Genomic DNA, 12,423 nt, shown 5'->3' on the forward strand with positions numbered 1-12,423 from the left:
ATGTTATAAGAACTATCAACAACAGTTGGTTCAGCATACTCAAAGAAGTCAACTTCTGTCTCTCCTGTAGCAGTTGTGAAAATTAAAAGAACAGTAATAATATGTTATGGAGAAATACTAAGCATGCAATAGGTTACATTGTTGTGACAGCTAAATCATATATTATGATGCCTATTTTACTTATATGTTGATAGAGAGAGAGGGAGAGAGAGAGAAAGAGAGGAGAGAGGAGAGAGGAGAGGAGAGAGGAGAGAAGAGAGAGGAGAGAGGAGAGGAGAGGAGAGAGGATAGAGGAGAGGAGAGAGGAGAGGAGAGAGGAGAGGAGAGGAGAGAGGAGAGGAGAGAGGAGAGAGAAGAGAGAGAGAGGAGAGAGAGAGGAAAGAGAGGAGAGAGAGGAGAGAGAGAGAGAGAGGAAAGAGAGAGGAGAGAGGAGAGAGAGGAAAGAGAGAGGAAAGAGAGAGGAGAGAGAAGAGAGAGAGGGAGAGAGAGAAGAGAGAGAGAGGAAAGAGAGAGAGGAGAGAGAGAAGAGAGAGAGGAGAGAGGAGAGAGGAGAGAGGAGAGAAGAGAGAGGAGAGAGAGGAGAGAGAGGAGAGAGAGAAGAGAGAAGGCCTATTCTAATTTACCAACAATACAATGAAACATAGCAAGAAGACCTTACCTAAGAAAATTGGTTGAATTTCTATTGTAAGAAAAAGACACTGATGGTAAACAAAATGGCACCCTACCAAAATGGCAGGGTCAAACTTTTAAAAATTTATAAATAGAGAGCACAATAACGCCATTGCATATGACATACATATACTCAGTACAGATACCGTACGACTATGTAAAACTACTAATTACACAAGAGGTACTACTGCATGGAGCTACTAATTACACAAATAGTTTGACTAGGTTAAACAACCAATTACGTAAAATGTATGCTATGTCAAATGCATAGAAACAGTCAAATTATACAATGTATGCTGTGAACGTCCTAAACACTCATACAACAACACTGGTGGCAATGTTTCTTATAATAAATTGATGACTGTTTCTCCATATTTCCAAAAACATGCTAAAAGTTTAAGAAAAAATATTGTTTTACACAGGAATTCAACTCACTTGTTTCATTTTGCATGCAGGTTCACTAAACACTTCCTGAGAGTGTTCATGTATGTTCATGCTTGCGTGTAGGTGTACATGTGTGTGTGCGCGCGTGCGTGTATTCAAGTGTGTGTGTGTACATGTGTGCGTGTGTGCGTGTGTGTACATGTGTGCATGTGTGTGTGTGTGCCCGCGCGCGTGTGTGTGTGTGTGCATGTGTGCATGTTTGGATGTGTGTGTGTGCGTGCGTGCGTGCGTGCTTGTTCTCATGCATGTGCGTGTTCATCAGCCTGTTTTTGAGCGTGTGTGGGTGCATGCATCTGCATGTGCGCATGCATCTGTGTTCACAATGGACTCATAACTTTGGACACTTTAGTATGTATTAAAAACTACTAATTTTTATGAATGAGGTTTGTCATCATCATCATGTCAATGCAGCTTGGCCAAAATTTTCAATGTAAAAATGTCAACAACTTCAGCAAGTATAAGAAAGGGCGTCAGTGAAAAATCAATAGATGTCTATTTAATATGTCATAAAATCCTAGAACACGTTAAAAACAGTTTTTTCAGCAAAAAAACGTTTAGTAGAGATTGTCACTATAGTATTACTAAAGAACCATAATTGTGGTTGCCAAAGTTAGCTCATGGTAACTAGAATACCCAAAGATAAGATTTCAGATCCTATAGTTAAATAACGGTAGAAGTAGTGAAATAATAGTTGTCATTTAGGTCATAGAAAGCAAATATAGTAAGCTGTTATTAGAGTTTTATTTCTGTTTGCACATCACGTGACTTTTACTCATTCATGTCGAAATTTCAGTTTTTTAACACCAGTCTTTGTCTTTGGTAATTTGCTTTCAGTTAAGTTGTTGTTCCAAAAAGGTTCACAGTGTATCTCAATACTAGAAATACTAAAAGTTGAGCTTAATTGAATTCTTAAAGTCACTATTTTTCTAAATTTGGAAAAGGTAACACAAATATGTTTTGCTTATAAGGCTTTTTTTCTCATCCCAGCTTGTCTATCAGACTCTATCGATATCACTCAGGCATTTTGTGATGGAGTGCACAACTCCAAACTGTTTTAAAGACTAAGCTATCTTGTAACACATTTTAAACCTCGGATGTAGCTGTATGAAAACTACTATAAGCTAATTTCGAAACTTTTCAGAACTCTAAATGAATATGCATTAGAAAGTTGGAAAGTTTCTATGCAGTCTGATATTTTTGTTTGCATTTATCATAATATAATAACTGTAAAAATATTTAATTGTAAATGTGAAACTTTTAGCAAATAAAGAGATAAATATAATCTATTTTTTCTATGAAAACAGAAGCTATCCATCAAAACTTTGAGTATGATGATACTGGTACCTCTCAATGCTAGTACAAGTTAAATAGACTCTTTTTGTCTGGTACTTTGTCTGACCAAATGGAGAGAGAATGTAGAGGTTATTCTTACTCGAGATAATACAATTGTCGACGTGAATTATTGGCCTTTATTGATTTAGTAATGGAGCCTTACAAAAATCGGAAACAGATGCGGGATTTGAAAGTGATATGGCAATTTTAAAAATTACAGTATAAAAAATAAGTAAGGGTAGCGAAAAATTAGTTTTAAAAATATTCAAAATAGAAGCAATGCAAAAGCTAGTATTAGCTAATAATAAAAAGTGCACATTTAGTGTGTACATAGGGTATATGGTATATGATAAGAGCATATTAAGGCTAAGGACTGTATAGCTCAGTGGTTAGATGCGTGATCTAAAATTCAGAGGGAGTTCAAATACAACATGCATGGATATTTTATATCTAAATTTTAGTTAGCTAATTTTAATAGCACATAATTACTAATGTGCTATTAAAAAAGTAAGTAGAATCTCTATCATTATAATATGAGACTAAAAGCATTGAATATGAAAGAGGATTAAATGAGAATATGTTTTTGCTCTATTGCTTACAGATTTTGGGATTTCATGTGCAAAAGATCTTCACCAAATAAATCTGGTTAGTAAGTTATGAAATTTCAAAATGGTTTGAAATGTTGTTGACAGTGCAGGTAACAAACTTTGTTCAATTTTACAACTAGACATGAGAACATTATATTTATCACAAGCAAAATAATTTGAAATGATTGCTACTTGAAAAAACTCAAAAAGCTTTTGGTTCAAAATTTTTTTCGTTCAAAATTTTAAACATTCCGCTGGAATAAATTTGCTAGAATAATTCAACCTTTAGGACACTTTTCGAAAAAACTTTGTTGAGCAACATTTGGCCTGTGCATTTAAAAAAAACTCAATTTTGTTCATCATTTTGCCTTCTCACAGGAAATTAATAACTATTAGGTCATTTACTTTAAATTATAATTTTCAGCTAACAACCTGAATAGCTTGTGGCTAGACAATTAGTACATTCCATCAAAACAGTGTAAAGTTTACTTAAGATAAAAGCTAAAAAGTAAATCTGATGCACTTCATTGTCAAATCTACTTGCCTGTAAACAGTCTAATTGTTATTAAATGAATCACTAAAAACATTAAGTATTTGAACAACACTAATGGAGAGACGCTAAATATTTTTATAAAATGATTAATCAAAGAAATAACTAGAACATAAGTTACTGCTATTCAAGAGCTACTTTTATGTATTTCTATAAGCAGCACTTTAGAATTCTTTTAAAATTCTGTCAATAGAAGAGGATACACGTAGTTATATTGGATAATAAAATACTCACCAAAGCAATTTATGTTCAAAGTTATGAGAAGCATTAACAGCAGTTGTGTCAGCATTTTCAAAGTGGCAGGCAACTTATTATCTCTCATTGTTCATAAGCTGCTTTTTATTACCTGGGCAATGCCAAGTAGCACAGCTAGAAGCTTCATCAAGGTCATTGCGCTGATTCATTTAATTGTTTACGGAATGCAGCAAAGTTTTCTAACGTAGTCGCATTGTTTTGTTACTGCTATCAGTCTCGGTTCACATAGCTAGCATACAGTGATGTAGCGGAACCTAAACTTTATGGCAAACATGTCAAAGATATTTCTAAGTGCAAATAAACTATTCAGTAAAAATATAAATCCAGAGAGTTATGACGAGTAATTTTAGGCTATAGAGAACAATAAGTTTTGATGTGTCTGAATATCTGCAATTTAATCGACTATTTTACATACCAAACCTTACGAACCACAGCTAAACCGTACCTAAAGAATACCCTCAAGCATAAAAATATAAACGTTCTGCATATCTGCTATTTAGAGCATCCTTATATCAAAAGAAGTTCTTTTTTAAATCCTGTCGAATCCTAAGAATAATATTTTAATATTATATTTTTACAAGTTGCTAAAGAATAGGCTGAAAAACTTTAAATACACTAAACAAACCAGAAGGTTATAAAAGGCCTACCACATGCAAGCTGTTCTCATAATCCTGGAGAGCTTTGTACGTAGTGAGAACTACTAATTCTGATTGCAGTTGTTTTTGTAGATCTCAACTTCCTCTGCCAGTGCAGGTCACATGCTCTTCACATTTTGATTAAATCAATACAACTTGATCAAAGTAAATGTTCTTCTTGCTGGATTTTTCAATTGGCCTTATCATATCTTATTGGCCTTACAAAACAATGAGAGCAGTTTTGGTTTTAATTAAGTTATGTGCTTATAATAACAAGTGCTATGTAACTAAATTGGATAACAAGTCGGCTTAGCGTTTTTGAAGCGTAGCTGTCGCATTGCTGTAGTTTGAAAAAAATTCTAATCAGTTGGCTGTACTTCACAAAGTCAAAGAGGAACTAGCTGTGATCACATCTTTGGCTGTTTAATTTACTTCCTACTCTGAAGAATGTCTTGTAAATTTGGTTTTAATATTATATTAATTTAAATTAGAAACATAACTATCACATTGCTGTTTGCTGATAAACTGCTAACATGTAGGCAGTATTTCACAAAGTCAAGGAGGAACTAGTTGTGATCACAACTTTGGTCGTTCAACTTTGATCCTACTCATAGGAATTTTTATTTAATTTTTTGGGCAGTGTTGACAAGTTTGTCAGCATCAGGTCATAATAGCTTGGCAGAATTTCAAATGTTAAAAGGTCAATAATTTTAGCAAGTATAGGGAAGTGAGCCAGTAAAACTTACAGATGTTTATTCAATATGTCTGAGAATTGGTTAAAAATATTTTGCCAGCCATAAACATCTAGCATAAGAAGTCACTGGAGTATCGCCGATGTTGTCAGTTTGGTAACTATGATCGTTGTTGCCAAAGTTATCTTATGGTAGCTAGCCTACCCATATATAAGATTGTAGGTTGTATTGTCAAATGATAGTGGAAGTAGTGGATGTATTAGAAGAATAGATGTGATGTAGGTCATACAAAGTGGAAACATTAAACTGTTATTAAATTTTAGTTTCTGTTTGCACATCGTGTGACTCTTTTTCATTCCTTTGAAAATTCAGTTTCAAAATGCCAGTCTTTGTCCTTTGTAATTTACTTTCAGTTAATTTATTGATCCATAAAGCTCACAGAATATCTCAATGTTAGAAATATTGAGCGGTGAACCTATTTGATCTCTCCGAATTAAACTTCTTTAGATTTAAAAAGCATCTGACAAACCCATTCAGCAGGAAAGGCTTTTTTTGCAACCCAACTTGTCTATCTTTTGGCATCACTTGAACATTTTGTGACGGAGGGCACACAATTCCAAAGTTTCTTAAAGGCTCTGCTATCTTGTAGCATATTTTAAACCTTAGACATAGCTGCAAGGAACCTACTATAGCTTGCTTTCAAATTTTTGTAGGGCTTTGAATAAATATGCATTAGAAAGTTGGGAAATTTCTATACAGTCTGATATTTTTGCCTGCTGGTATCTTATGGAGAAGTTAAAATTATTTTATTGAGAAATTACAATTTCTGATGGAATATTGGCAGATAGGAATTTTTATCTCAGTATGCAAAATTTGAAAGAATTTAAAAATTTTATGTACATATTTAACATAGTGACATGAAGCTCATTTCACTAGTTCATATGATTGCGCATTGTATACGCGTTTTACCGACCTAAGATGCACCAATACCGTAATTCTTAACAAATTTGACCAGCATTGCCGGTCAACTTCTGAAAACATTAGGTAATAAAATATCGTCAATAACAGCTTTTTAACTAATTGACAGTATTCATAACATAAATATAAAAACTATTTATCATGTTCATGAGAGGTTTGTATACCTTCTTTCTAAGAGTTTTACATTTTCTCAGTTTTTCTTTACAAAGCTGACGCCTTTACCACTATACCCACTGCCTAAATTACACATTGCTTTAGGTATTAAGAGAAGGTTCTTAGCATGACACATAACAAAAATCTTTCGTTTTATTGTGCGTACTAAAAAAAGTATAAAGTGTATTATTTGTATTTTATTACATTGAAAAGAAGTAGTTTTTGTATATTTTCTGTTTGCCACTATTGTTAATTAATATAATAAAATAACTACTGAGTGTCTATATAGCCTGTGTTAAAAGCAAAACGTCTTTTTGTGGAACAAAACAAATTGCTTTGTATTTTTGAGTATAAGTTTACCAAATTAGCGTTTATATCAAAAAAGATTTGGCTGAATCAAGGAGCTTGTGATATAAAGTTAAAATTGAACATAGTCTTCAATAGGTTGCAGTTTGTAAGCAGGGGTCAAAGATAGATGAACTCAAAGTGAATAAAAATCTGCTAAGTAAATTAATATTTAAACAAGTTAAGTAATACACATACTACTATTGTATGTAAACTATGAGCTGTAGTAAAAGACAAAATATGCTGCCATAATGCTGCTAGAATTACAATCTTTACTTATTTGAGAGCTCTCTTTTCTATGATGAAACAGTTGATATGTGACAGTAGCATATAAGTAATTGCAAAACTAAATGGGGTGACAGCTTTGCTTGGTATGTAATCTGCTTGGATGCTTAAATACCTATCAAATCTTTGACAGCTGGATGTAGCCAATCAAGTTTAACACGTGGCAACAGTTTGCATATATTATGCAAGCTGTTGTATCACATGCTTAAAAGTTGGTTCACTATATATTGCCATATCTAGGCATTGATATTAGAATATTTAGACACTGATTGATCATTACAATGTTCACACTATCACAAACCCATCTTGTTTGCTACAGCCAATACTCTGTTATGTAATGTTTTTATTTTTATTTGCTAAGAAACCTCTTTGTTTTGCATGCTCGCATCAAATACTAATCCAGCAGCAACTATCAAACATATTAATAAATAGTGATCACGCTGCCTGACCACGAATTATCATAGCCAAAATAGTCCACACTGTATAGGCTGCCCTCAAGCTTGTTGAACTATCAGGAAAGCTTGACCGACGCAAAGTTTTCCAACATACTCGTGTTGCTTTGTCACTGATATCTGTCCCTGGTGCACATAGTTGTTGATGAAAACCAACAAAGGACCACACCAACATATGGTAATATAGTGGAAACCAGGCTTTACAGCCAGCATGGCAAACATATTTCTAAATGCAGACCAACTATACAGTCAAATTATGAATTTTAGAGAGCTTTGTATGTAGAGAGAACTACTAATTCTGATTGCAGTTGTTTTTGTGGATCTCAACTTCCTTTGCCAGCGCAGGTCACATGATCCTCACATTTTGATTAAATCAATATAACTTGATCAGAGGAAATTTTCTTCTTGCTGGATTTATCAATTGGCCTCATCATATCTTATTGGTCTTACAAAACAATGAGAGCAGTTTTGGTTTTAATTAAGTTATGTGCTCATAATAACAAGTGCTATGGAACTAAATTTGATAACAAGTCGGCTTAGGTTTTTAAAGAGTAACTGTGGCATTGCTGTGGTTTGATAAAAATTCTAATCTTTTGGCAGTACTTCACAAAGTCAAAGAGGAACTAGCTGTTATCACAACTATGGCTGTTTAATTTAGTTCCTACTCTGAAGAATGTCTTTTAAATTTGGTTTTAAATTTAGATTAAATTAAATTAGAAACATAACTATCACATTGCTGTTTGCTGATAAACTGCTAACATGTAGGCAGTACTTCACAAAATCAAGGAGGAACTAGGTGTTATCACAACTTTGGTCGTTCAACTTTGATCCTACTCATAGGAATTTTTTTTTTAATTTTTTGGGCAGTGTTGACAAGTTTGTCAGCATCAGGTCATAATAGCTTGGCAAAATTTCAAATGTTAAAAGGTCAATAATTTTAGCAAGTATAGGGAAGTGAGTCAGTAAAACTTACAGATGTTTATTCAATCAGTCTGAGAATTGGTTAAAAATATTTTGCTAGCCATAAACATCTAGCAGAAGAAGTCACTGGAGTATCGCCGATGTTGTCAGTTTGGTAACTATGTATAATTGTTGTTGCCAAAGTTATCTTATGGTAGCTAGCCTACCCATATATAAAATTGTAGGTTGTATGGTCCAATAATAGTGGAAGTTGCAGATGTATTAGAAAATTAGATGTGATATAGGTCATACAAAGTAGAAATATTAAACTTATTAGATATTAGCTTCTGTTTGAATAGCATGTGACTCTTTCATTCTTTCGAAAATTCAGTTTTAAAATGCCAGCCTTTGTCCTTTGTAATTTACTTTCGGTTAATTTATTAATCCAGTTAGAAATGTTGATATTTCGAATATTTGATATTTCCGAAACTTTGCTAGATTTAAAAAGGATCTGACAGACCAATTCAGCATGAAAGGCTTCTTTTTGCAACTCAACTTGTCTATCTCTTAGCATCACTTGAACATTTTGTGACGGAGGGCACACAACTCCAAAGTTTCTTAAGGGCTATGCTATCTTGTAGCATAATTTAAACCTCAGACGTAGCTGTATAGAAACTACTATAGCTTGCTTTCAAATTTTCGCAGGGGTTTGAATGAATATGCATTAGAAAGTTGGGAAATTTCTATACAGTCTGATATTTTTGTTTGCTGGTATTTTATGGAGAAGTTAAAATTGTTTTATGGAAAAATTACGATTTCTGTTGGAATATTGGCAGATAGGAATTTTTATCTCAGTATGCAAAACTTGAAAGGATTTTAAATTTTTATGTATACATTTAACATAGTTACATGAAGCTCATTTCACTGGTTCATATGATTGCGCATTTTATGCGCATTTGAACGAACTAAGATGCACCGTTACCATAATTCTTAACAATTTTGACCAGCATTGCCGGTCAACTTCTGAAAACATTAGGTAATAAAATAGTGTCAATAACAGCTTTTTAACTACTTGAAAGTATTCATAATAGAAGTATAAAGAATATTAATCATGTTCATGAGAGGTTTGTATACCTTCTTTCTAAAAGTTTTACATCTTTTCAGTTTTTTTACAAAGCTGACGCCTGTACCACTACACCAACTGCCTAAATTACACATATGGTTTAGGTATTAAGAGGGTTCTAACATGACACATAACAAAAATGTTTTGTTATATTTTGCATACTAAAAGTATAAAGTGTATTCTTTGTATTTTATTACATCAAAAAAAGTAGCTATCGTATATTGTCTGTTTACCACTGTTGTTAATTATTAACATAAAATAACTAATATGTGTTTATATAGCCTGTGTCAAAAGCAAATTTTCTTATGGAACAAAACAATTTGCTTTGTATTTTTGTGTATAAGTTTACTAAATTAGCTTTTATATCACAAAAGTGTTGACTGAATCAAGGAGCTTGTGATATAAAGTTAAAAATGAACATAGTCTTCTATAGGTTGAAGTTTGTAAGCAGGGGATCAAAGATGGATGAACTCTAAGTAAATAAAAATCTGCTAAAGAAATTAATATTTGAACAAGTTAAATTCAGTAATAAGCATACTACTATTCTATGTAAACTATGAACCGTAGTAAAATACAAAAATTGCTGCCGTAATGCTGCAAGAATTACAATCCTTAATTTTCTGAGAGCTCCCTTTTCTATGATGAAACAGTTGATATGTGACATTAGTATATGAGTAATTGCAGAACTAGATGGGGTGACAGCTTTGCTTGGTATGTAATTTGATTTGATGCCTAAATACCTATCAAATCTTTGACAGCTGCGTGTAGCCAGTCAACTGTAGCAAATGGCAATAGTTTGTGTCTTTTTTGTGCTGTTGTATCACATGCTTAAAGGTTGGTTCACACTGTATTGCCATATATCAGCATTGATACCAGAATATTTAGGTAATGGTTGATCATTACAATTGTAGTGTCTTAGTTCCCACATATTGTATGTTTTCATTAGCATGCCGAGAAAACCATTATGTTGGTCATTATGTTTAGTCAGCTTATTTACCTTGGTTGCATTATTGTCTCATCAAGTTTTATGGCACATTGTATGCCTTGGATATATGTACATAATCCAGTTCTTGTATAGACGGCAACCAAGCAAGTGCCTCTCTAGTTCTGATTATTATGCACAATATTGGCGACGAGGATTAAACTAACTCTTTGATTAAACCATTGGATTACATACCACTGATCTGCGATAGAGACTGTTTTCTGACCATGGCTATGGCGGGGCTTCCAGCATTTTCAGAGAGAGAGGTGGATGGTTATGTAGAAAGGCTAAACAGTTATTTCATTGTCAGCAAGACTAAAGATGAACACAAAGTGCATGTGTTGGTCGCGGGTCTACCTGCATGCATGTATGGTGTACTGAGGGACTTGTGCAGTCCAAGAATGCCTAGTGAGATGGCATTCGATGAACTGCCAAAACTTCCCAAAGATCATTACGAAGGCTCTACAAATCCTATATTAGAGCGCTAGAAGTTTAGGCAAGTGGAGAGGAGGCCAGATGGGAAGGTAAATGAATACGTAGTAAGGCTAAGAAAAGCAGCGAGAGGGTGTGACTTTAAAACAAATCTCAGCGAAAACCTTTTCGAACAGTTTCGAAGAGGTATCAACCATTCTCACATTGCTTCATGTCTTGTTAGAATACCTAATGATAAACAGTTTGACTTAGACACAGTGCTTAAGATGGCTGTAGAGGCAGAGTTGTATGCTGATGGTAGCAGTGGCACAGCGAGTAAAGACAAAACTGAAATCCTATCCGATGGTATACACAGGATTGGTAACACAACCAATCGTCAGCCTCGACAGGGTAAAGACAAAGATGTCAACTGCTTCCGGTGCAACCGCAGAGGCCCTATTGGAAGTGACCCATCCTGTCAGGCTCGAGGTAGAACTTGTAACACTTGTAAAAGACGAGGGCATTTCTCGGGCTCGAAATACTGTACAAACAGCTCATCAACACAGAAAGTATGTACAGTTGGCAGTGAGGAGACAACTCCAACCGAATGTAGCAACACTCAATTTCAGGAGAATCAACTATTTACAATTGGTGAGGCATCAACGTCGACAAAGTGTAGCCAACAAATAGCTGGAGTTTCAAGTGGCATGCCAAAAGTACAACTGTCTGTTGCCGGAAAGACTGTGACATTTTTGATCGATTCAGGAGCTTGCGCCAACGTCATAGACATTAAGACATATGATCGGATACACAAGGATGCAACACTGATTCCTACTAGCCGTGAGCTGTTTGCTTATGAAAGTAACACTAGGCTAGACCCCAAGGGAGAAATAAACACTAATGTTGCATGTGCTGCTAATGGTAGAGTAGTGAGTACAAAACTATATGTATTTAGCAATGCTACCATGTGTTTATTGAGCTATGAAACTGCTAGAGATTTAGGCATTTTGTCTATCAACGACAATGTTGTATATGCTGTTAGTGGTTGTCACAAAGATATAGTAGATAGATTTCCCAAGGTTTTTGAGGGTGTAGGGAAATTAAAGGATGTTTCTGTAAAGTTTCATGCAGACCATAGTGTGCCTCCTGTAGCACAGCCTGTACGTAGGTTACCTTTTGGATATAGAGAAAAGGTTAAACAGAATTTAGACAATTTGTTAGCCAATGACATCATTGAGCCAGTGGAGGGAGGGGGTACTTCTTAGGTGAGCCCACTTGTATGTGTGATGAAAGACTCTGGTGAGATTAGGCAAACCATTGACATGCGTCTGGCAAATAAGGCCATCCTTCGTGAAAGACACCCTGTCCCTACTGTTAAGGAAATGCTTGCTGGGTTAGAGGGTGCGAAATTGTTTTCTAAGCTAGATATCAATCAAGGTTTCCACCAAGTTGAGCTTGACCCTAACTCACGTGACATAACAACATTCATTACTCCATTTGGTCTTTTTAGATATAAACGTCTAATACAAGGTGCAAATGCTAGCCCTGAGATATTTCAGCATGTAATAAGACAGACACTGGTAGGTTTGGAAGGGGTGCAAAACTTAGCAGATGATATCATTCTATATGG

The 12,423-nt window shown here is 34.6% G+C and overlaps 1 protein-coding gene across 1 annotated transcript in view; it reads right to left on the bottom strand.

Annotated features, from left to right (window-relative positions):
* Positions 1–10,611, bottom strand: part of LOC137388340 (sushi, von Willebrand factor type A, EGF and pentraxin domain-containing protein 1-like) — a 66,084-nt gene extending 55,473 nt beyond the window's left edge. The window contains exon 1 of the mRNA XM_068074826.1: positions 10,578–10,611. Coding sequence (XP_067930927.1) covers positions 10,578–10,611 — 34 coding nt within the window. The remainder of the gene's footprint in view (positions 1–10,577) is intronic.
* Positions 10,612–12,423: the final 1,812 nt, after the last annotated feature.

This window comes from Watersipora subatra, chromosome 2 (assembly GCF_963576615.1).
Source record: "Watersipora subatra chromosome 2, tzWatSuba1.1, whole genome shotgun sequence".
NCBI lineage: Eukaryota > Metazoa > Bryozoa > Gymnolaemata > Cheilostomatida > Watersiporidae > Watersipora > Watersipora subatra.